This window comes from Scedosporium apiospermum (assembly GCF_000732125.1).
Source record: "Scedosporium apiospermum strain IHEM 14462 chromosome Unknown SEQ_SAPIO_0121, whole genome shotgun sequence".
In the NCBI taxonomy this organism is placed as follows: Eukaryota; Fungi; Ascomycota; class Sordariomycetes; order Microascales; family Microascaceae; genus Scedosporium; species Scedosporium apiospermum.
The window spans coordinates 2,295,872-2,321,659 of record NW_015971822.1 but is presented as its reverse complement, the minus strand read 5'-3'; the positions used below and the strand labels follow the sequence as shown (position 1 = coordinate 2,321,659).

Sequence of the window (25,788 nt, the reverse complement as noted above, 5' to 3'; positions counted from 1 at the left end):
ATGATGCACCTCAAGTCCCTCACCCTCTTCCTCGGAGCTTTCCTCTCCGGAGCTCTCGCCGCCCCGGCATCGGGTCCCCGTGGTGTGAGCCCCCAGGTGCTCCCTAACAAGTACATCGTCACTCTTAAAAACAACCTCGTCAAGCCACAGGTTGACAACCATCTCTCCTGGGTGCAAAACGTCCACCGTAGAAGCCTTGGCCGCCGTGACGGTGAGATCACCGCCGGAGTTGAAAAGGTGTGGAGTGAGAGCTTCAAGGGATACTCGGGCGAGTTTGATGCTACTACTATTGAGGAGATTCAGGCCAGCGACGAGGTGAGTTTTATTCCTGCCCTGATAAGAAAATAGTAGATTTCTGATATTAATGACTCTTCTTTTCTTTTTAGGTCCTTGCCATTGAGCCCGTCGCTGTGTGGGAGCTCTACTCCCTCACCCGGCAGCTCAACGCCCCATGGGGTCTCGGCAGCATCTCCCACCGCACTGCCAACCACAGCACCTACGTCTACGACACTTCGGCCGGCGAGGGTACCTGGGCCTACGTCATTGACACCGGTCTCAACACCGAGCACGAGACTTTTGAGGGCCGTGGCCATCTCGGCTACAACGCCTATCCTAACGTGCCCTTCGAGGACCGAAATGGCCACGGTACGCACTGCGCTGGCACCATTGCCGGAAAGGACTTTGGTGTCGCGAAGAAGGCCAACATCATCTCCGTCAAGGTCTTTGACACGGGATCGGTACGTGTTCTCATCTCCCCGCTCGTAGCAAATTTGCTAACGTCACTTGTGTGAGTAAAGTCCACCACCGACATTGTCCTCGACGGCTTCGAGTGGGCCGTCAGCAACATCACCAACACCCCCGGCCGCGCCGACACCTCCGTCATCAGCATGTCCCTCGGTGGCTCACGCTCCGAGGCCTTCAACGCCGCCGTCGAGGCCGCTTACCAGCAAGGTGTCCTCACCGTCGTAGCCGCAGGCAACTCCTACGACGACGCACAGTACTACTCGCCCGCGTCGGCCCCCAACGCCGTCACCGTCGGCGCCGTCGACGTCAGCAACACCAAGCCTGGCTTCAGCAACTATGGTTCCCTCATTGACGTCTTCGCTCCTGGTGTTGATGTCCTTAGCGCTTGGATCGGCTCCACCACTGCTACTAACACTATCTCGGGTACCTCGATGGCTTGTCCCCATGTTGCTGGGCTTTCTCTCTACTTGAGGGCCCTTGAGGGCTTGACTGCTCCTGGGGATGTCGCTGCTAGGATTGTTGAGCTTTCTACGAAGGATGTTGTCCTCTCTGCTGGGACTAACAGCCCTAACAGGCTTGCTTTCAACGGCGCCGTTGATAATGAGTAAGTGGCGGCTTGGGATCGTGAGATCGGATATGGGACGGGTTTCAAAGGAGTCTGTGGTCTATCATCATTCATTTTGTTGGATAGAACCAGGCGCTGAGGCGTCCTGGTCTGCATTCTGGGGTCCATTTTGTAATAGTTTCTTGGCGGCGGGTTGGGGGATCATGATCTTACGTTGTTAATCTCTATTTCTGGTTTTAATATGTATCTCGATAATTCCCAGCATCTCTGATTGTTTAGTGGGCTTGCCCATCATCGGCGAAGCTCCGAGGGTCGGTGCTGGGCTTTCGGGTGCATCCCGTGTGAGAGCGACCTCGCTGTCCAAACACGGCCGAGACTGTCTAGCCCTAACCGCTTTCAGTCGGCCACTCAAAGCCCAGTACAAGCGCGTGGAGAAACCAGTAAACAGCATCGAGCCCTCGGAGCCAACAGGCGAGGGCGTGGGGAGAGGAGGGGAGGAAATAGACGTGTCGAATCCGATTTCTGAGTCACGAATGCATGGCATAAGCTGCCCCTCCCCCTCTCCTCTCATTCAAGGACCGCTCCAATGGAGTGTACGCATGAAGTAGGTCCCGCAGAACATGTGGGCGCCAAGTCTCGGGAGGGGAGTGGACAACATGGGGAAATTCTAAATGCCCAGGCAGCCAAGGAAGATTCGACCTTCTTCCCTTCTTCCCTGCTTCCCAGATCGAGATTGGGGGGAAATGGAATTCTTCCCTGTCAAAAGGGCTGCCTGGAGGTGAGGCTGATTCTGGGGATGTACAGGTACGGAGGCAGCCATGGCTCTTTGTGTTTCCTCAGCTCGTCTTGGCTTTTCCGGAGAATTTCCTGGGTGGAGGATCTCGGGATTTGCCTGGACTGACTGGATCACCACAGGCTCAGTCAGGTCTCACAGAAAACAGGATATGGGCAAAGGGGTTAAGCAAAGAGGTAGAGTATGAAGAAACAGGGTCTTTCGGGGCATGGTCTTGATCATTTTACTGGGGAAGGTACAAATGACATTTCAGCCTGCTGAGAACATATGAGGTTTACATGTATACAGTACAATGTACCCCCAACAGTGAAGGTGGAGTGGATTTGTCGTCATCTCAGCAATTTGATTACAATGTACTGTGGTACCCGTGTAGCACCTTCCAATTGTCCTCGAGGAGGGAGAAGGCCGCCGCGAGGAGATCAGGCGCACCTGCCAGTTTACAAAGTTCGAGTTCAATTCCCATCGAGAAGGAAGGAATTGTGTCATCGATGGCGCTGCCTTTTGTAGCTGCCCCAAAAATAGTCCCTCAACAACATGCAAGTCGCAAGATTGCTCAATAAGAGAAAGGGCTCGCACTCGACATTAGCGTATCAGTGGATGATCAGATGGCGAAATTCCACTGAGAAAAGCCAAAAATAGCTGGCACCTGGTTACCGAGAGTGGGTCACATTGATTGTCCTCCCGGATTGCACCGCCGTTTCAAAACTTTGACATCCACGTGCTCAGGTATTTTTTAGTATTCGTAGGGCGTAAAAGGAGGAGAAGCTACATTCCATGTGGTACCACTTGCTTCCGTGGGGAGTATGGGGCATACAGTTCAAGCTTAAATGGATACTGTATTATCTAGAACTTACTGATCCCCTCGCACGTCTTATAAGAGGCGAGCGAAATCTTTAGTGGTGTAAATACAGTGCGGAATAAATTCCAATGCTGAACGTCCAAAATGGGCACCCCTGGCGCTGAGGCCCCTTGTCAACATTGATCAACCAGCACCTTCGCCCTGGATCAATAGGGTCCTCAGAGGCTCTGTTGTCACTGCCAGTGTCTCTGTCTCCATGCTCTGTGCTCGTGCCTGCTCCCTCACGCTCCTCGTCCTTGATTGACGCCCTCAAGTCCTCAAGTGCTGCGTCTTCTCAGCCCAACCTCAACCCGAACATCCGCAAAATTATCATCACATTAATCCTACCAACTCGGGGCTTAATTGTCCACTCAACAACGGCATTCTTCCTCCGCCATCTAACCCCCTCTCCAAGCTTCTATTCGTCGTCACTCCCTTGCGTCCCCTTTTTCCACTGCTTCTCTGATCATTTTTTCATCCATAACTTGCATATACTGCCTCACTATTACCCCATTACCGGGCTCCTTTCTCTGGGTCTGATCTCGTCCGACCCACAACCCGCTTCTCCCTTTTCCTGCCCAGGGCTGCGAAACCCGACCAAAGGAGAAAAAAAAATAAACCCCTCGACGTCGGAATCGGGAATTGGCTCGCTCGAATCAGCGAACAACCGCGCGTCTTTGCTCCGATCATTCTTTAATACTTTTTTTTTGCTGCGTCTTACAAGCGACATCCTTACCTTCAGTCGTATGCTGGATCCGCGATCCCGCGTCTCGTCCCACCTCCACCTCCCTTACTGCCTTCGACGCTTGTCCAGCTCTGCCGGGGCCGTGACATAAAAGAAAAGGGCAGACCTTCCGACTCGCTTATATTCGAATTCGAACGCATTAGTATTTCACCATGTTTTGGAGATTTGGCGGTTACGCCAACATCTCCACCATTGATACCCTCCTCGAGAAACCCGACTTCACTCTCGAGAACCTCCTTGACGAAGCCGACCTCCTCCACGAGATTAAGCATCACAATGCGAAATTAATCGAATATCTACGCGAAGAGCCCGTGCTCGAACAACTCCTCGACTTCGTGGTCGCCCCCAAACTCGAACCCGTTGCCTCTCCTAAGAACGAGACGCCTTTCGATGATGACAAGGGCAAGTCGACAAGCTTCCCTTTTGCGCGCTCGCGCGCGTCATCGAGGGCCATGAGCGAACCGGACGAAGACGAGACGGAGAAACGGCGAAACCGATATGCCTACATCGCTTCCGAGGTGCTCGCGTCGGATACCTGGTCCATCTACGAGGCTCTGATGGAGAATGGGAATCTCATACGGAACTTTTGGAAGTTCCTGAAGCGGCCTTCGCCTCTCGATCCTCTACAGGCGTCATATTTCACCAAGGTGAACGAGGCCCTGTTTGAGAAGAAAACAGAGGAGATGATTGAGTTGCTCAAGAGCTTTCCCAATGCAGTAGCCGATCTCCTGAGCCACGTAGAGTGTCCCATGATCATGGATTTACTGCTCAAAGTAATCGCCCTCGATAGGATGGAGGGTGGTCAGGGCATTGTCGAGGTAGGATTACCCCTAAATACACATGTCCTGGCCTGATATCTTCCGATTCCTGGTAAAGATACAAAGCATTATCCCTCTTTCCTTGAGCTGCTCGGTTGTCTGCATATTGCTGTTTTCTTCGCTCATACTCTGTGTGATGCCTTTCTTTGCGGATACTAACCATTTATCCCCTTTTCGCAGTGGCTCTACTCTCAAGACATTGTTCCGATTCTTCTCTCCTGCCTCTCTCCCGAACGAAACTGGGTTGTGCAAACAGCTGCTGGCGACTTCATCAAAGCCATCATCACAATATCCGCAAACGCGTCACAGAACGAGCAGCAATGTATCGGGCCTAATGAACTCACCCGGCAGCTTGTATCTCGGCCTTGCGTCCAGCAGCTTATCAAGTACATGCTTACCGGCGGCAACCCCTTGACCGTCGGTGTTGGCATTGTGATTGAGGTCATTCGAAAAAACAACTCGGACTATGACCCCGACGTTGGCGCCGATGAGGGCTCAACTCCGTCGTGTCGAGATCCCATCTACCTCGGCACGCTCCTTCGTCTCTTCGCCGACCACGTTCCCGACTTTATGAACCTCATCATGAACGCACCGGCACAAAAGAAGCACATGAACTCTACGTTTGGCGAGAAGCTCGAGCCCTTGGGCTTTGATCGATTTAAGACCTGCGAACTAATGGCCGAGCTTCTTCACTGCAGTAATATGGGACTGATGAACGAAGTCGGGTCGGAGGAGCTTATCGCCGCCAGAGACGCCGAGCGCCACCGCCTACGACGCGAAGGCAGGCTTATTCCCCGCCGAGAAGACGAGGCGTCCATTTCCGCCGATGATCTCACCATGCGCTTTCCCCATGGCGCGGCGCATGCCGGTGGTAGCGACAACCGACGCCTCGAGGTCACTAACAATGCCGAGGACGACGGGTTTGAAGAGGTTGAGCATAGCCGCGAGATGAACGAGGACACATCGCACGAGTTCGTCAAGGCCGAGGAGGAAATCCCCCCACCGGTTCCCATTCCGTCATTTTTCGATAAGGACGACGATGACCTTGTGGACGAGCCGTTGAGCTCGCCGAGGCTGCAGATCAAGGACGACGGCGATATTGAGAGCCCTCAGTTCGACGATCCCGATCTAATGGTGGCTCCCCTCTCTCCTAGGAAGAAGACGGCTGCTTCCGTTGATGCGGCAGTCGCTGCCGGGCCCGCCAAGGACAGCGATGAACCGGTCGAATCTGCAAAGCCGACGAGTGAGGCACCCGCGAAGGATGAAACCGAGGGGAGCAAGGATGAGGAGCAAGAGCTAGTCACGAAGCCAGAGGCAGATACATCTCTCACGCCAGCTGAACAACCCGACGACGCTTCTGATTCCTCTGCGGTGTATACCCCAACAACGACCACAAACCCCCCTGAGTCTGTTGCCGATCCCGAAGCCACTTCTCGCGCCGCCGAAACCTCCCAGGTCGAGACTACTCCTGAGACTAAGGATGATGCCCCGAGCGACCAACCAGCTGGCGAGCCTAGCGCTGCAGACCAACCCGACGTTCCCGAACCACCCAAGCCAGCGGCGGAGGCCACCGCTGAAGGAGAGAAGTCCGCCGACGACACTTCAGCAGCCAAGGAAACGAGCGCAGTCGATGAGTCCCTTCCTGCTGCGCCCGCTCCTCCACCTCCATCTTCCGGATTCGCCCCTAAGACTGGTGCCGATGCTGAAAAGGGTGACGTCGATGAAGATGCGGAGCAACCTGGTGCAGAGTCCATCATTATCCGCGCTGTACCTGACCCGCCTGCTGCCGAGTCTGACCCCAACGCCATTCGACCCGTTGTAGGTGACTATTTGAAGATGCAGTTTGTAGAATATCGTGTTGTACCAACTATTTTGGTGAGTCCCAAGCATTACCCCATAACCGATCGCCAACGTCCATTCTAACCTATCACTTCGTCGCCAGACTTTCTTTTTTAAATACCCCTGGAACAACTTCCTGCACAACGTAGTCTACGACGTCGTCCAACAAGTCTTCAATGGACCGATGGATCGAGGATACAACCCCACCCTCGCCGTATCACTCTTCGAAGCCGCCGACATCACCACGGCCATTATCCAAGGCCAGATCACGAGCGACGAATCACAAGCAAAGACCAAGACGCGGATGGGCTACATGGGGCACCTAACTCTAATCGCCGAGGAAGTTGTCAAGTTCACGGAACGCCACCCGCCCGAGCTCCTATCCGAAACCGTCCTCGAGCGCGTCATGAGCCCCGACTGGGTCAACTACGTGGAGGGCGCCCTGGCCGAGACTCGCGAGCGTGATAACGCCATTCTCGGAGGTGTGCGGCCAGAGGTGGCGCTGAGCAATAGGTCCGCCGCCATGTCCGGCCTGGCGGGCGTCGGCCTCTCCGGTCTCGGTGGATCGATGGGCCTGGGCAACGGTCTCCAGTCAGGCGGATCTACGGCACTCGCCGAGGCAGGGCTGAATGGGAGTCTTGATTTGAATAATGATAATGGGGGCAATGGCATTGGGCCTTTTGCTATTAGCGCTGGGGCGATGATGTCTGGCTTTGGAAGCTCGAGCGATGAGGAGGAGGATGAGAATGAGGAGACGGAGGAGGACATTAATAATGAGGTACGGGCAGCTTGACACTTCTTTTCCAAATTAGAGTGCTATTTTCCCGCTCCTTGGCTCGCCTCCTCGCATTCCCTCCGTAGCTATCTACTGAGAGAGAGAGAGAGAGAGAGAGAGAGAGAGAGAGAGATGGTTTCCCAAGCTAACTGGATGTGGCATGACAGTTTCGGTCATATACAGATCCGCTCAACAACAGCAACGGATCTTCATTGAACCCACCCTCGATCCCCCCTCCCCCTCCGCCGCCACCACCACTCAACATCCCTCCCTCCCGCGCTCGACTCCAGCTTGCCGCAAGGCTCGCTATGCACCAGAAGAACCTGCCGGCAGCATCGGCGGCAGCCACCACCACCACCTCCTCCGAAGAACCCGCACGAGAGAACGGCGATTCCGAGAGGCGCGAGGAGATGCCGGACTTCTCTGGCTCTGCGTTCCCGGCGCCTCTCCGCAATCCTTTTGCCGACGACGCGGACGAGATAGATAGCGACGAGGAGGACGACCAGGCCCTTGACGCTGAGACGGGGTGGGGTTCGTCGGGACGGGGAAGCTGGTGGCGCGGTGTTGTCATGAACCGGCGGGGTGACGGCTTCGGGGATCATGATTCGGAAGACGATGTCGATGAGGATGATGAGGATGAGGAGTTTGGTGATTTTGCCATGCCGGAGGTCGATTCCGGCGATGGCAATGGCAACACCCACAACAATAACAACAGTGACAGCAACAGCACGAACAACTTCCCCGGACTCAAGCTTGTGAGACCGCTTGCCGTCCACCCTCCGTCAAGTGGCACGCAGAAATCTGCTTTTGGCGGCTTGTGGCCGTTTACGAGCCCCGGATTCGGCAGCGGTAATAACAAGGCTAGCACCGGGGAGGAGACGGAAGGAGGCGAGGCGAAGAAGTCGGCGGAAGAAGAGAAGCCGGTGAGCGAGACGAAGCCTGCCGTTGTCGGGGACGAGGTGAAGAAGGACCAGGAGGCCGCTTCCGGCGTCAGTGATGTCAAGAAGCAGACGAGTCTCGATGATACGGCATCGGAAGATGAGGTAGTGGTGTGATATGATTATGTGTATGTCCCTGTACGTTAATTGTTTTGCGAGGCACCGGGGAGCATGCGAAATGTGGGGATGAGGGGAGAAGTTCGGAGTAGTATGAAGGGAGCTAGGATTCTTGTATTGTTGGATGTGCTGTATGGGAAACATGTATGGAACTTGGGTATGGAATGAATACCTTCCGGGGAGGGATGGGGGTCTAGCGCGTTTCTTGTGCTTGATGCTTTTTTGATGTAGGGAATCATGGATGGATAGCGATGGACAAGGACGTGAAGGATTTTCTTTTTTTTTCTCATGGATTTCGAAGGGATACCCGTTTGAGGAGAGAGAGAGCCGCGGAGGGAAGAAGGGGAGGAGATGAGGTGGCGGTGGCATTCAGTAGTGACGAGGGGAAGAGGACGAGTCGAATCGGCCTTGGACCTTGGAGCTGCTTTTGTATTATACGTTTCTTGATTCTTTCTTGCATGTGTCGTTTTATTTTCCTCTTTTATAGGTTTCGATTTGGTTTGCATGTTGCGCTTGTGTGTAGAGTATCTATCCATCTGGGTTGAGAGGGACGCAGAGAATTGAGATTGTTCTACCTAAGGTGCTGGGAAGTGCGTCTCTACGCTAGGGCGTATCTATATAGGCATACACATTTCGCAGATGTGCTTTGAGCTTCTTGTGCGAAACGTCCGCAACGAGGCTTTGAGACCTTCATATCTTCCTCGACAGCATGAAGGATCGAGAGGCCCGCTCGAACTATCACGTGACCATATTCGGCATCTAGGATCGGGTTCCTTCCGCATTTGCATTGTCATCATCATCATCAAGTGTGTCACGCTCGGATTCTGGCTTCACCGTCTTGAGGTATTAGAGGCTGGTATCATGCCCGAAGAAAGCTAAATCCCACTAGCAATGCTAGAGACCCGAATGTATCTTCGTAAAAGTAAGAACGGCCGCCCTGAACCTTACATCAAGTTGATGTGTCTCTCCCACGTGTTCACCTGTCGCTGGATTTGACTTGATCCCCCCTGCCGATCTGCCCAACAGTTCGCGGCCGATGCATGATCCTGACACCGGCTATTAGGAGCTTTCGTTTCTAGATTGTCATTGCCGGGGCAGCTTGGTCTGCCCCAGCTGTTTCTCCAAGCTCCAAACCCCGTAGTTTTTATTTCGCATCTTTCCACTTGATTTTTCTCTTCTTTTCTCGTATTCTTGTTCCTGGAAAACACGATTAAACTCGAACGATAGAACATCGGACGTTGAATATTAGCCTCCGCTTTAAGTGGAGCTTGGGAATAGACTACCGAGAAGCTCGCGGCTCCAAGGCTCCGAAGCTTGCGACTCGACAACCCCGCATCGCCTGGGAGCTTCGCTCGTTCCGCTTGTGGACTAGTACCGAGCAGTGCGCATCCTGCTCGTCGTCGCAGATCGAAGGATCTCGTCAGATTTGATTACTACTTCTCCCCTCTTTTTTTTTCTTCTTCTTCTCTTTCTCTTCCTTTAATCAGAAGAGCTACATTACAGCTTTCTACAGCTCGAGCTTCATACAATAACAATATCGCGAACATGGCCGACTCGGAGCAGCCAACATGGAACGATACCATGCGGACGTTCATGGAGCCGCTTCCCATCCTCACGCGCGTTTACTACGCCTCCGTCATGAGTGCGATCCAAGGAGTGGGCGCGCACGGCAGGTGGTATAAGGGCTGGCAAGACTGGTTCTCGCCGCCGCAAAAGGGACCCAACATTGTCAAGACCTACGACATTCGACAGAATCTTCCCATTCGGTGAGCTTTCTTTTTTCCGAGCATGAATTCCTTCTACTACATGAGCGCATCGCAATCGCTCGGGCTAACTCAGCCCTCTCCAGCATCTTCTTCCCCTCCAACTACGACCAAACCTCCCCCCAAACCCTCCCAACCCTCTTCTCCATCCACGGCGGCGGCTTCTGCCTCGGCACCCCCGCCGAACTCGACGACTGGAACCGCCACTTCGCAGACACAAACAACATGCTCGTCATCTCCCTCAACTACTCCAAAGCCCCCTGGTACCCCTTCCCCACGGCCGTCACCGACGTGGCGGCCCTCTACAAGGCTGCCGTCGAGGATGAGTCACTACCCATCGACGCGGCGCGCATAGCCGTTACGGGGTTCAGTGCCGGGGGAACGTTGGCGTTGGCGCTGTGCCAGGTTGATCCTGTGAGGAACCACGCGCGGGCGCCGCCGGGAGCGGTGGTGCCTATTTATCCTTGCGCGACGTTGGCGCTTCCGCCTGAAGAGAAGGGGAAGAGGAGGCGGTACAAGGTTGGGTCGCGATTGGGAGGGATCCGTGGCCAGAAGAAAGATTGGGTGCTTCCGCTCGCTAATATGTTCGACTGGGCGTACATCCGCGTGGGAACCGATCTCCGCGATCCGCTCCTCTCGCCGTACTTTGCGCCCCGCGCGGATCTACCGAAAAACATCTTCGTCATCGGCGCCGAGCTTGATTTCCTCGCCTGCGAAGCCCATCAGCTCGCCCTCAGACTAGCGGGGAAACAAGACGATCTCGCGCGCTACAACTCCATCCCGGGACGTCCCGAGGCCGGGACCGAAGTGGGCAAGTTGGAGCTGGAGGATGAGCGGTTCGCTTGGGAGGTGGAGGATGGGAAGGGCGGGAGTGTGAGGTGGTTGTTGGTGCCGGATCAGGTGCATGCGTTTGATGTTGCGCAGGGGAGGTCGGTTATGGGGGATGAGGAGGGGGTGAGGGATGCGGTTGGGAAGACGGAGGAGTATGTAAGGTTGATGGGGGAGTGGTTGGTGAGGAGGTGGGGGTAGGGGCCTTTTGGATGGGGGCTAGGTTGGTCAGGAAGGGGGACGGAGTTGAGAAGGACGGCGAGAGGTCTTTTGGATGGATGGGATGGGATGGTTGTTCTTTGTTGTGTTTGATTCATGGGACTTTGCTATTTTTAGTTTGGGATGGTTTTATTTCGGCTTGGTATCTGGATGACATGAATATGAATCTTCAATTACGAGACTAAACAGAGTATTCAAAGTCTCTACTGTCTTTCTGCTCTTACCTCTACGTGGTGATGTCGTCTAAAGATGGCACCACTCCGCGGTTCACTGCCACCCTGCGTTGGTTGTTGGTGCTGGTGGACATGATGCTCTTCAAGTTGGCCCCCAAACCATTGCAACACGACGCATCTTCCTGCTTCAGATATATTTCTATGGCTTGGGGGCCATGCGCGTCGACGGTTGGCAGTCCAATCCTTTCGGGGCGAGGCTGTGCTTGAATGTGTTGGTGATCTCGTCTTAGGATATTGCGCTACTCATGGAGTGGTTTTAACACTCCAGCTGGACGCTTCTCTCAATCCGTACAACTCAAACTCCACTATCAAGCGACAGCATACCGTCGATGCCACCAACGACCAAAACACGCTCCATATATCGTACACGGTAACGAAGGTGATGCTGCCCAAGAGCAGGGTTCCCATCCAGATAACGAGCGCAGAATATATCATAATCGCCCACTGGCATACCAGATCCCCTAACCGGCTCCATTGTTTCTGTTTCCTTCGGGCCAATTCTAGAGAGGCTCCATATAGAGTAGGGGTCGCCTCCCGTGCGATGAATTGCATGAGGCCTTTGCCATTGTCCTCAACCAGCTTGTAAGAGCTACTCGTTCGAATGACAGCTAAGATCAACGCAACGGTAGGCCCTATGAAAACCCAGAGAAAGAGGGCACTGGACTCATCAAAGCCAGGTAGAGTAACAGCCGCCAGAGATACAGCTTTAAAGGTAAGCTGGTATATTTGGTAGATTGTGCAGCCGAATGCTCCTAGCGTGAGACTATACTCGATGATGCCAAAGGCAACTTCCAGGTATCTAGGCCGATCTTTGCAACCATGGAGTAGCCACGGACCGACCATGGGCGCCTCGGGTGGGGTACTAGGAGCGTCCTCGAGCTTCTCGAGCCTACTGAGCCAGGCTCCAGTGGTTTCTCCGAGAGGATTCGGCGACGGGGGATCCACAGGAGAGCAGCAGCGCCAAAATCGGACGGCGGAGAGCGAGCAGACTCAGGTCCGCGAGTGACCGCCCGAACAAAGCTAAGCCGGCAGGTAACAGGCCGAGCAACAGCCCAGTAATGGCGTTCTCGACCGCTGCGATAGACGCTGGGGGACGTCAATCCCCGGCTTGTACCACCATGATTAGCGGGACACGAAGCCGCGATACGAGAAATGTGGTCTTTGCCGTGACAAAATCAGATGGGATTCGCCCCCGACATTGCTGCCTTGCGATTTGTGTGTGCGTGTGTGTGTTTGTTCATGGCATAATTGGGTCTCCGGCTTCAGCCTAGCCAGACCAAGGGGGGAGAGGCCGCAAGAGGGCGTAACAGAGCGCGTCCCAGCCAATCCATTCCACAAGGGCAAATTGCCAAAAATGGACGATGACCAAAACTACAGGTGAAGAAACACTGATGTATGTGCTTTTGGGCAATTCAATCCGAACGTCGAGCAGTAACTTGTCGAATCACGAAAAGTTAGCCACAAAGTTACACACGCCTACTCTCACACTCTACTTTGGCCAACAGTTGCCCGAGAGGCATGGGATCATTTCTAAACTAGGGAGCGCGTCTCGTAGGACACTGCCTTTCCAAGACCTCCAGGACTCTGCTTCACGGCTGTGTTCCTGGGAAGAAGTTAATGACACGCTCGATGGCGAGTGAACATTTAGATGGTAGTTTTACGGAGAAAAGAAACCTCAGACCGGGCGGTGTCTCCAAACTGCAGACTGTCAAGGTAAGGCCGGCGGAGGCCCGTGACGGAATTTTGGGTGATATTGGGATGTTTGTGCACAGGATTTCCGATTCCATTTCCAACACGCCAAGTCCATTCAGCATTGTCTGGTCCCTGCTCCTGATATTTAACACTTCTCTTCGATGTTGGGACCTACCCGCTGAACAAACCGAATGCTCTTGGGGCCCACAGGAGGCACTTGCGGAAATTGTACTTCACCCGGTTTTGTTAGAGGGCGAGACACTGAGAACTGGTGGAGGCCATCATTTCCTACCTCACCTCGGTTGCCGTTATGTGAACGCGAGGTTGTTCTTGTCGAGACTACTCGTAGCTGCTTTACCTTACCTTACTACACTTACTCCGAGCACATACTTCGTACACCCATCGTATGTTTGAAGTTGGACCACTGCTCCTCCCCCGGCCCCCATCAAGCGTTGGTCTGGGGGCTGTTGGATCCTCGGATACCACAAGGAACGAGAACGACATCAACATGAATAGCCCCCAAAACTTTGGGGCCAGAAAGATGGCGGGGCCAACTTTGACCTGCAAAGTTCCAACAAAAGGGCCTAGAGAAGAAATACATCGACTTCACATCTCATGACTTTTTTCTATTTCTAGATCGGAGTCCTTGTGATAGAAAAGCGCACAAGGCCGAGGGAGGAGCGTATCCGGCGCCGGAACAATCATACCCGGAGACCCCCAAAGGCTTACGCAGCTCCAGACACCCGATTGAGTCCGTAATGGGCACATTTTTACTTTGCGGCTGGATGCCATGGAAATGCCAGGTGTCATTCGGGCAACATGTATGGGGCCGAATGCTATTTGGAGACTATTTCCAAGGGCAGGCATTATCAAAAATAGAGGTGAGGTTACTTCGTAGGACACTGCTTCATTCGTTTCGTTTCGGGATGTCGTTCGTCTGCCCCCGAAACAGCCATTTATTCCGAGGTAACAAAGGTAGATACGTAATAGCTAATGCGGGAATCCAGAGTCGAGCTAATAACTGAAAAGAGATGCCCGGCGAACGGGAAACAAATTCTATTCCGGGGATGACAACGGAAGTAAGCGTAGCAACAGGTTGAAACGCTGAAACCAAAGACCCGGGATGAAGAGCAAGTGGGACCAGCTAAACTTAGTTTTAAAGCAGCGACTAGTTTATATCTGGACTAGAAGAGATTTGAGGGACGAGATGGACTGACCGAAGATGGGAGTGGAAAGGTGTGTCAAGGGTGCTGGCTCGAGGTGGTACAACGTCACTGAGGCTGTGTCGAGTAAGATGGCGGAGCTTATTTTGGGTTGTTTCCCGATTTAGAAACAAGCGCCTGGATGGTTGAAGATGACACCCAGTATATTTGGAGGAACAGGAGATAATAAGCGAACTGAACTGGAGAAAAGGGAAGTAAATTAGAAAGTAAAAAGATAAAAATAAAAAGTTAGAATAAGAGGCGCGGCGCAAATTGAAGTTCTTCGCCGTGTAAGCGCGCAGTGTCGCGGAGCAAATACAGGATGGATTATTTGAGATGTACGAAGTACAGGATAAGAAATAAGTAAAGGGAAGCCTCTAGAAAGAATATGAATAATTTCAGGAGAAAAAGGAAAATCAAATAAAATAAAATAAAATAAAAATAGAGAATGGATGAATGAAAAAGAGACATGAGCATCATCAGTCGGCTCCTGCCATGGCACAGCAGAAATAGATCAACGGCCGAAGGAGTGATCAAGCAAGCCAGCATCCTTTGCAGTGATTCCCCCAGCTCAATTGGCGGAGCGGTGACTGGGGCACGGGATGTATTGGGACATCAAGGCATGAGACTCGGTTCTGCTTGGTCGATCCGATCAGCCTCGCGACTTGGTCTCGTCAATGCCGGCCAGCTCAGCTCCGGATCCTTGAGCGGTACACCCAGAATGCATAATGGGTGAGGCGCCTTGTGCAGACAGAGGGGGGGGTAACCTTGAGTTCGAGTTCCTAGTGTCGACGATGGAAGTCGCATTAAAAGGGACGACTGCCGAACTCCTGCCCCCTACATTAACGAGGCAATGATATGCCGAAGTGAAGGCGCATTTCGTTCTTCAGTCCCGACTGAATGTAGACTTTCTTTCGCGACTTTCGCGACTCTCGCGAGGTCATCTAATAATGCAATAGTAATATTAAGATGATGAGAAACGGCGTTGCCCTTTCGAAAAGGCCAAGAAACTTCCCTTGTCGATGTGCCTGTGGTTGGCGAGTGGGAATGATGAAGCCACCAGCCTTCCTGCAGCCATCGATAATAGCAGGCGGAGTTATGTAGGCCAGGCCAGGCGTACTGATACTGTATCTCTGAATGTTGCTGGAGGAGAGTTCGGAATCACGCCGACGAAGCTCTCATGAGTTCCAGCCCATCAACCCGGGGGGATTCTAAAAGAATCAGTCGATGCCCGTTATCTCTGCCCCAGATTCTCCAGGCCATCATGAAGATCTGATGTCGAGGGATCAAATGCGAAATGGTGTGCCATCGCCACTCCAACGTCCAAAGGTCAAGAAACACAGCCTCGAGTTTACCTGGTACCTTGCATCTGTGGTCAGCCTACGAAGTGACAAGTTGAATCACATGGGAGAATCCATTGATGAATCCATCGATCCATTGCACCTTCCTTCTGCGAGCCCTCTGGAAGAGTTCCAAAATCTGTGGCCAACGCCAGTGATTCCTTCTGCTTGGGGAGGTCGGACAGGGATCAATCAAGAAAGTTTGGGGCCCGATTGGCTGGTCCGCGCTCTCGTTGGGTGTAATTTGTACATGCACAATTAACTACCCTGGACTCCACTATTTTGCACCTACTATATTGTACCCTAGTGTATAAGTACAATTAGATAGCGATTGAACGTTCTCTCCGGGCTTGCTGGGCTGGGCCAGACCTTCCTAGGTTTAGCGAGGCATGGCCTGGTCTCAGTGGGTCGATACTTTCTAGTGTACTAAAGTGTTTCTATGTTGGGAAACAGCCCCCCCGCCCCAGTCAGTTAGCCAGCGCTGAAAGAGCCTGGCCGAGGAAATCCAGTAAGCTCGGAATAAGCTGACAGGGAAGAAAGATCAAATCGAGTCAACACAACGATTTGTTCTCTTACTATTTCCTTGTCATTGAGGACTGGGTCGTCATGGACTCTGTTTTTGTATTTTTAGCTGACAATTTTATTACCTTCGAGGGCGAGAAGGTATTGCCAACCACTCATGTCCCGCACATGTAAGTCGTGGAAAGAGCGTTTTTGCTGGCCAGCCACCAAGAACCATCGCCAATTCTTGTCTTAGTATGATAAAACGTCATCGCAGCCATCCCAAAAGCCATTTCGATAATAACCGGACAATCAGCGTCGAACAGCCACCCGGAGAAAAACTAGCGGTCGAGAGAACGCATCTGATCCTATAGAACAGACAATATTGTTTTCCAACTGGCCGCGGCCCAGCCTGCCTACAGCCCAGTAAGCACTCAATGACCCTTTCTCGGCATCCCACCCACCCAAATCCATTAACGTCCCACCACACCACCATGACTGCGGATCCTATTCCTGTACCTTCTTGCCGCTTGTTTCACTTCCCTACTTCGGGGCAGTACACTCTTACACCGCACCTCGAGTTGGACGGGACGTACAACAACCCAACGAACTGAGCGCCAGCCAGACCGGGCTGTGGAGGTGAATACTAATAATAACGGGTAGATCTTCTAGTCCCACGAACCAACATGGGTACCCTCCCTAGTCTGATCTGCTAGCTGCCTATCTCTGTCACGCACTTACACCTACGTCTCTTTTTGATGTTGGCTTTTGTCCTGGCCTCCTGGCCCCCATCTGCATTTCATCTCGGCCCCCAGCCCTTGCACTCCGCCCCGGGAGCCCGTTCGCCATTTGGCATCATACTGTGACGCTTGCCATCTCATACTTCTGTCCGCCCGCTCATCGCCCATCGCATCGACACGCGGAACACGGTCCAAGTAACCTTGTTGATCGTGTTCCCCAACAACACTCGTCTTACACCCACTCCCTTAGAATCCACGCCCTCTACTACTCCTTGCCCACTCTCCTCCCACAACACCCCGGCATCAATGATCTATCGCTACTACTGTTCCCAACTTCCCTTTGCCCATGAGGATCCACCGTCGATCTCGGCATAGTGGACCCCATCCTCTCTGAGCATCTCCAGGATATAGCTCAGTCTGCATGTCCATTGTCATTCCGTTCTTTTGTTACTCGCCCACACACAAAGGCTGCCGAGAAACAAACTGGTCTGGCAAAACGCAAACTCTTATAGATGACCTATAAGCGACAAACTTCCTTCACCCCCAGCTCCGCCTCCTTCCCCACAGCTCCCACTCCTGACATGCCCATACATACCCGTACACGCCCACTTACCTTCATTGCTTTCCATTCTTGTCCCTTTCCGGTTCAAGCTTGAGCATCTTCCTATCATTGCTCTTCAACATCATCTCCGCCTCTCCACTCCATTCTTACGCTTCCTCCGTCCTAAGGATTCAAGCAGCCTTCTCGCCAACCCGACATCTAGCTTGGGCTGTTCAACACTTATCTACACATCCCTCTCTTGAATACTTCATGTACTACAGCACTTACTCTTCGAGATAAACCCACAAAAAATAAATAGTCATTATGGCGGCAGATATCAGGAGACTTAGCCTGCCACGGATAGATACCACCATGGAGACCCCGGCCGAGGAACCATTGGGCGATAAACTAGTAGCCGCCATTTCCAAGATATTGAACATTCCTAGAAGCGAAATTCAACTCTACGACTCATTCACAGATCTCGGCGGAACCAATGCAACCGCGTCATTATTATCAGAGTCACTCTGCAAGGCCAATCTGTTATTAACCAAGGACGACATTCTAAAGTGCAAAACCATCGCCGAATTGCAAACATGTATCCGCCCTGCCCCTACCAACACCATTAACCTAGAGCTGCCAAAGCGGTCATCGTCGAGGGGATCCGACGACGATCTGAGCAGCAGTGGAATGTCAGATACATTTACCAATGAGCCTAGGAAGAGTATGGATTCTGCCGAGTCGACATATACGCCATCTCCACCACTATCTCCCTCACGAACAGCTAGCAGAGCCATGATGCGGATAGACCCCGAGATTGTTGTAACGGAAGAGCTCCTAACCTCGACATCTCAGATACCTCTCGCCGCTGTGATCCGGCCAAAGGCAGGTTATCTCGACGGGAAGATCGTTGCCTTTCTTATCCTCTCTGGCATAAGCAGGTTCGACGAGGGCGCCTCCGACTGCGAGATCGAGCTTATACCCCAGTACCGTCAAGAACAAGACCAACAAGTCTGCTCTCAAATCGCTGCTCTGCGCATGCTTTTGCAGAACTCGACTGCGATTTCCGCCATCCCAGACGCCTGGGTCGTACTGGAACAGATGCCTCTTAATGACTGCAATGGCGACCCCGACAAGAGACGGCTGCAGACTTGGGTCCAAAATATCAACGAGGAGATGTACCAGCAGATTATCAACATCGAGACTCAGGTCATTCCGCAAGGGCCGGCGACCGATATCGAGAGGACCCTGCAGAGGGCTGTCAGCCGCGCTCTAAGGATCCCCGCCGACCGCGTCGGTATGAACTTCTCCTTCAGCGAACTTGGCGGCGACGAGTTCTCTGCGCTTCAACTAGTCGCCTCCTGCAAGGCAAATGGCCTTTCCCTTACCGCCGATGACGCTGTACAGAGCGATTCGATCGCGCACTTGGCCTTCCTTGCGTCGTCGCAAGCTGGAGGGGTGACCAACCGATGGGCCGACGAGGTGGAGGAGGGCGCGGAGCTTTTCAGACTCTCTCCCATGCAACAGCTCTACTTCAGGACACCAGTGGGTGGCAACTATCACGCGAGGATGGCGGACTGCTGGAATTACCGTTTCAACCAGAGCATGCTTCTCAAGGTGAAACAGCCAGTGACGCTCGAGGACGTGCACGCCGCCATGGAAGCCGTCGTCGGTCATCATTCCATGCTCAGAGCACGGTATAGCCGAGTCGATGATGGCACATGGATGCAGAGGATTCTCGCCAACATCCCCGATTCCTACCGATTCGGACATCATACGGTTAGCACAAACGATGATGTCCTCGACGTGATCCGCCAAGCGCAGTCATTTATCGACATCGAAGCTGGTCCTGTGTTTGCCGCGGAATACATCAGTACTGTTGATGGCCAGCAGATGCTCTACGTTGTCGCCCATCATCTCGTCATTGATTTAATTTCCTGGAGGGTCATCATTCACGATATTAATGAGCTGCTTCAGAACGGCAGCCTCTACTCGGAGAGGTCTATGCCATTCCAAAAGTGGAACGAGCTACAGTGGCTCGAGATTCAGAAACCCGAATACGACGCTCCGATGGGATTCAACATCACCACTGGCGACTTTGCCTTCTGGGGCCTCGACGCTACGAGGAATACATACGGCGATACGGCCGAGGCGAGCTTCGCTTTGGCTCCCGAATTGACCGCGATCCTACAAACCACCTGCAACCAAGCGTTCCGAACCGACTGCACTGATATCTACCTCGCCACCCTCCTGCTCTCCTTCTGTCAGACTTTCCCCGAAAGACGACCCCCGGTTATATGGAACCAAGAACACGGAAGGGAGCCGTGGACCAGCGACCTTGACATCGCTGAGACCATCGGCTGGTTTACGACGCTCTGCCCTCTCTGGCTGGAGACTGACGGTGGCGAAGATCTCGTAAATGTCCTTCGCCGCATGAAGGATACTCGCCGGTCCATTCCCCGCCGCGGCTGGGCGTATTTTACCTCTCGCTTCCTTGGCCCCAACGCGAACACGTTCCATGCACAGGATTGGCCGTTCGAGATCATGTTTACTTATGGTGGATCTCTTCAACAACTCGAGGCTGAGAATGGTATCCTTGAGCAGCTCCCTATTCCTGGTCGCGTCGTCGACTCAACAGCGTCTGACATCGGACCGAACGTCGGGCGCGTCGCTCTTTTTGAGGTATCGACCATGGTCGACCAGGGCATCGCTAAAGTCAAATTCCTCTATAACAAGGGGTCGAGACATCAGGATAGAATTTCGGCCTGGATTTCCAACTACGAGCACCTCCTCCTCGAGGCCATCGGACGGCTTCGATACAGGTCCCAGGAGCTCACCTTGGCGGATGTGCCTCTCCTAAATGCCACATACGATGGTCTAGCTAAGCTGAACAGCGATCGACTTATGGCGCTTAACATTGCGAGTGCGAGAGACATCGAGAACGTGTTCCCTGCCACCCCTATTCAACAAGAGATTTTGATCGCCCAATCTCAGTCCGCGAATAGCTGCCATCTTCATGTGGTATTCGAGCTCTCTATTGGGCAAGGGAAGCGTGTCGACTCCTCGAGAATCTGCACGGCCTGGCAGCAGACTGTTGCCAAGTATCCTGCCCTCCGGACGGCCTTTATTGAGAGCATCTCCGAAGATGGGCTCTTTGACGCTGTTGTTCTGAGGAAATGCTCACCTGAAATGCTCTTCATTGAGGCTGGGCCCAAAGATGGTGCTGTCCTTGCTCTTAACACTCTGCCTCATATGAGGGCTGACAAAGCTGACCCTCGCCATCGTCTTTCGGTTTGTAAAGCCGAGGGTGGTGCGTTGACGGTCTTGAAGCTTGAGATTAGCCAGGCCATCTGCGATGCTCTCAGCATTGAGAAGGTTGCTGCTGATCTGAAGCGTGCTTACCTTTGCAACAAGGTTTCTCCTAGAAACCTCGAGCTTTCCTACGCGCAATATATTCAGTCCATCAGGGCGGCTAACTCTGGAAATAACAATATTGAGTTCTGGACTGCCCAACTCCGTGGATTTAAGCCTTGCTCATTCCCGACTCTGTTGTCTGGGAATAACACTGAAGGAAAGTCGCAGACTACAACCTTCAAGTTTGACATCTCCATGGCGGACCTCGATAACTTCTGCCAGGCGGCTGGGGTCAAGCTAGCTACCGTTCTTCGTGTTGCTTGGGGTCTTGTTCTCAGGGCTTACACCGGATCGAAAAAGGTGTGCTTTGGCTATAGACACTCCGGGCGCGACGCACTGGATGCGACTGGGATTGCCGATGCTGTCGGTGGCTTCGAGACGACGGTTGCCTGCGCGATGGACCTTTCGGCACACAAGTCACTTGATTCTGTTATCCAGGCTATGGAGGAGTATCTTTTGCAATGTCTACCCCACCAGTTCACTCCTATCTCTGAGATCGAACACGCTCTTGGTCTTCGGGGCCAACAGCGCCTTTACAACACTTCCCTCTCGTTCTTGGACGAGCCAAAGGGTCTGAAGAGCAGGTTCAACAATGCCCGCACTCACATACAGCTCGACTGCACCATGTATTACAATACGCTTCATGAAGACATTTCTGTCTGCGTCATGGTGCATAACGGCTACCTCGAGACCACCCTTAACCACCGCATCCTCACCAGTGTGCAAGGTGAGGGTATTGCCAATGCCTTCGGATGTGCTATTAAGGCTGTTATAAACTCCCCTCATGGCTCAGTCGGCGGCGTTGATCTCTTTAGCGACCGCGACATGAGCCAACTGCCTGCTGCCATAACAGCTGCAGTTGACGGAGGCGAGACCTCACCGCCGGAGAAGACGGTCCATGAAATGGTAGAGGCTATTGCTGATAATGCCCCCGACTCGCTCGCCGTCGCTGCCTGGGACGGCAAGCTCTGCTACAGGCAGACGTCGAAGCTTGTCACGCGCCTCGCGCAGCATCTTGTCGGACTTGGTGTTGAGCCTGGTATGCCTGTGCCTATCATTCTTGGCAAGACCCGGTGGTCAGCTGTTGCGATTCTTTCTGTTCTCAAGGCCGGCGGCTGCTTCGTTCCCTTGAATGACGATGACGACTCATTTGCCTACAAGGTTGTCAAGCAAATTGGCGCTAAGATTGTTCTCTCTACGAATATGGGTGAGAATCGCCTGGGGTCCTTGGTTGAGAACCTTGTCGTCGTCAATGATTCTCTCTTCTCTGCTTCGCTTCTGGATAAAAAGGAGTGTCCTAGACCCAACATGGGTGACCCGGCTTGCGTGCTCTTCCTCTCTCCTTCACCTAGTAGATCCAAGGAGGCGAGGGGTATCTTTTTCACTCACGAGGCCCTAAGCACAGCCTTCGTCGCTCAGGGACCGGCCCTTGGCATTAGCGCCTCGAGTCGAGTGTTGCAGCTCTCTTCGTTTGCTTCGGATACCTCACTCTCGGAGATTTTTACCACGCTGGTTCATGGCGGGTGCGTTTGCGTGCCTTCGGATTCTGAGCGGGTTCATGACCTGGCCGGAGCTATCCGGAGACTTGAGGCCGATTGGACGTACATCACCCCAGTCCTCGCTCGTCGACTTAGGCCCGTGGAAATTCCTACGGTTCAGACAATTTGCTTCCGCACCAGACATCTTGACGAGGATACTTTCAGCCGATGGTCCAAGCACGCCAAGGTTCTTCTCTCGTACGGAACCTCGGACATTTGCCCCTTAGGTATCTCTATCATCGAGGCAGCGACGGCCGAACACCTCTCGCGCATTGCTCCTCCGTTTATTGGCAAATTCTGGATCGTCAACCCCGAGGATCACAGACACTTGATGCCTATTGGCGCTGTTGGAGAACTCGTCGTTGAGAGCCCTACCCTCGCTTATAAACTAATGAAGGGCTATACCCCCATCGGGACCTTGAAGGCACAGCAGCAGGTCCGCAGCGATGATGACGACGGACAACTCAAAGCTCGATTCTTCAAGACTGGCCATCGTGTGCGGTACATGAATGACGGCACGATGGAGCTTATCCCGAATCGACGAGATGATCTTTCCCTCGGTGGAAACGTTATTCCCGTGCCTGCCGTTGAGCAACATCTTCGGCGCTGCCTCGGCATCGATGTTGAGGTCCTCGTAGACACCGTTTTGACCAAGGATTCTTGCCACGTCCTAACGGCCTTCGTCGAGCTCCGCGAGCACTTTAGCGGAGTGGACGAGCTAAATATGCTTTCTTCCATGACCAGAGAGCGCTCTTTCATGGCCAAGAGGCTTATCGAGTCGTACATGAACACCAATCTACCTTCGTACATGATGCCAAGGGCTGTTGTTCCCATCCGCTCTTTCCCGATGACGCCGTCTCTCAAGATTCACCGCCGCAAGCTTCAAAAGATGGCAAGTGCGCTTAGCGAGGCGGAGCTTATCGGGCTTGCTAGCGCATCTCATCCGGAGGGGATCAAGACGCCTCAGATTAAGCCTCTGCCCTTGACGCAGGTTGAGGAGCGCATGAGGTCTATCTGGGCGCAGCTGCTTGAAGTTGATCCCAAGAGTATCTCCGGCACGCAGAGTTTCGTCAGGCTTGGAGGAGATGTGCATCTCGTTGCGAAGCTCGTCGTTACTTGCCGCAAGGAGGGACTCGTTATCCGCCTCTGCGACGTCTTGAGGAATAATCTGTCGCTGACGGATCTGTGCCAGTCCATCACGCTCTCTGAGGAGCGCATTTCTTGGATTACGCCACCGGAGAGCCAGCCGTCGGTTTTGGCGATGTCGCCCGAGGCTTTGGCGGCTCTCCGGCATGTCAAGTCGACGGTTGCACCCACGGTGGGCATCGAGGAGGCATGGATTGCCGATATCGCACCGACGACTTCCACCCAGATTCGTGGCCTCGAATCGGCTCTTCGCGGTTCTCGCGCTGGCGTCAATCATATCGTGCTCAACTTTACGGGGTTTGTCGATTATAAGAAGATTGAGTTGGCTTGCAGCGAGCTCGTCAAGATTCATCCGATCCTGAGGACTGCGTTTGTTACGTATGATCGTAGGGTTTACCAGGTTATCCTGAAGGACGGGGCGCAGGCTCTGCCTCTTACTAGGGTGCATTGCCCTACCTGGAGAGTCTCGGCTGTTATTGAAAAGATCGTCAAAAAGGACGAAACCCAACAACCAATTTCGCCCTCGGTCCCCGTTACAGCATTCACTTTCATCGACGCTGGCAAGCAGTCTGCTCTACTCCTGAGACTGTCCACAGCCCAGTACGACGACACCTCTCTGCCGCTTCTTCTCCAGGATCTCAAGCGCCTCTACTCCGGTGCTTCACAAAGCATGCCTCTCCAGCGGCCTTCCTTTGCTGATTTCGCACGCTGCGCCAAGGCCACCAACTCCCAGGCTACGCTTGACCACTGGAGGGGTCTCCTACAGGGGGCCACTATCACCCAAGTGATCGCCAACGTCAAGCCCCAGAAACCTTCTACGACTCCCCGCACGCTGTCAAAGTCTGTCAGCGTTCCCATGGCGACCATCTCGGAGCTCGGCATCACCTTTGATACGGTCCTCAAGGGAGCTTGGGCAATTGCCCTCGCCACACTCGCAGGGACTTCGGACGTCACCTTCGGCGAGGTGATTGACGGCCGACACGTCCGTGTACCTTGCGCCAGCGGCGTCACGGGCGTCTTTGGCCCGTTGACGAACATTATTCCCGTGCGCGTGCGGTTCCCCGATGCGCCTTCTACGCCTCTTGAAATCCTTAGGTGTCTGCACGAGCAGCGGCTCGCGGCGATTCCGTTTGAGAACTTGGGCATGTACGAGCTTGTGGAGAAGTGCACGGACTGGCCTTATTGGAGCCGGTTTAGCACCGTGGTGCAGCACCGCCGACACCGCGATGGTTTTGGGCTTGGTGGCGATTCGCAGACATTCAATATCGGAGGCGCCACGTGCAACGTCTCCGTCGTCGAATCGCAGTACAAGGACGTCCACGATCTGTTCATCTCGTCGGTACAATCCGGTGCTGGCGCTGACAAGGCGGATATGGCCATCAACATCACATTCTGCGAGAACCGCGTGCCCGTTAGCTTTGCGGAGCTAGCGATGGCCATGCTCGTCTCCGCCATCGAGTCTCTCACTACACCGGTGTCCATGTCCGAACCGCTGGTTCCCTCGGGAATCGATCTCTGCCATGCTGCGCGGCAGATCCCTCTCCCGCACGTCGACTTCGACCCGCCCGCCACGCCGCAAAGCCATCTCCTCCCCGCCGCGGACCTAAGGGATCTCCAGCGAATTATCTCAACGGCGTGGACGGACCTCCTCGATCCGCTTGCGCACGGCGTGCCTGAGCCTCACCTTCAGACTGCGTCGTTCTACGATCTCTGGGGCAGTCTCATGCCCGCGCACCTACTCGCCACGCGGCTCACGTCGGACATCGCCGGCCTTCACCTCTCTGTTGACATCGATGGCCTTTCTATCTCCATGGATGAAGTCATTGATAACCCGTCGCAGCAGAAACAGCTCGAGCTGCTGGCGCGCAAGATTCGAGATCCGCAGCGCTCGCTTCGGAACTCTACGACTACTTCTTTGCTTCGCGGGATCAGGCGTCTGTCTGCACGGGAGCACCATCACCAGCGCTCCTTGTCACTTTCGCATACGCCATCTACCGCCTCGACGCAGAGCAGTGTCTATTCTTCTGTGAAATCGGTTGCAACGGGGCCCAGTGTGCTCGTGTCGCCCATTAGCGAGGATAGGGAGGTTACTACTTTTGGGACCCACGGTGTGGCACGTCGGCCGACAGAGGGGGAAAGCGGCGATGTTATTAGCCCGCTCGGATCTTCGGTGTATTCCCCGGTTGTGTCCGGCATGGGGAGAACGCGGAGCGATGGCTCGCCTGTGGATGGGGGCATGGCTTCTTCTCCTTCTGCATCGCAGTATCAGAGTCGGATGATTATGAAGAGGGCTTCAAGGGTTTTGGAGAAGATGAGGTTTTCTGGGCCGGTGGTAAATTCGGCGTCTTAGCGGTTGTCAATCACTTTACTTTTTCTCTCTTCCTTTTTTTTTTTTTTTTTTTTTTTTTTTTTTTTTTTGTTCTAAGTATTTTGATTTCCTTTGTGTTCTGGGGTTGGGGATT

The 25,788-nt window shown here is 53.6% G+C and overlaps 3 protein-coding genes and 1 pseudogene across 3 annotated transcripts; all 4 read left to right on the top strand.

Moving 5' to 3' along the window:
• Window positions 1-1,917, top strand: SAPIO_CDS8687 (Oryzin; the record flags this gene model as incomplete). The annotated part of the gene is made up of 4 exons (XM_016790275.1): window positions 1-315; window positions 387-737; window positions 798-1,348; window positions 1,710-1,917. 4 exons carry the CDS (start codon window positions 1-3, stop codon window positions 1,915-1,917), a joined length of 1,425 nt encoding a protein of 474 aa, XP_016640538.1.
• A 1,920-nt stretch (window positions 1,918-3,837) lies between these two features.
• On the top strand, window positions 3,838-8,172 carry SAPIO_CDS8686 (Sit4 phosphatase-associated protein; the record flags this gene model as incomplete). Its single annotated transcript, XM_016790274.1, has 4 exons — window positions 3,838-4,503; window positions 4,684-6,378; window positions 6,446-7,120; window positions 7,285-8,172. 4 exons carry the CDS (start codon window positions 3,838-3,840, stop codon window positions 8,170-8,172), a joined length of 3,924 nt encoding a protein of 1,307 aa, XP_016640537.1.
• A 1,545-nt stretch (window positions 8,173-9,717) lies between these two features.
• On the top strand, window positions 9,718-10,964 carry SAPIO_CDS8685 (Alpha/beta hydrolase fold protein; the record flags this gene model as incomplete). Its single annotated transcript, XM_016790273.1, has 2 exons — window positions 9,718-9,938; window positions 10,022-10,964. 2 exons carry the CDS (start codon window positions 9,718-9,720, stop codon window positions 10,962-10,964), a joined length of 1,164 nt encoding a protein of 387 aa, XP_016640536.1.
• Window positions 10,965-17,555: 6,591 nt separating this feature from the next.
• On the top strand, window positions 17,556-25,676 carry SAPIO_CDS8684 (annotated as a pseudogene; the record flags this gene model as incomplete).
• Between the last annotated feature and the right edge of the window lie 112 nt (window positions 25,677-25,788).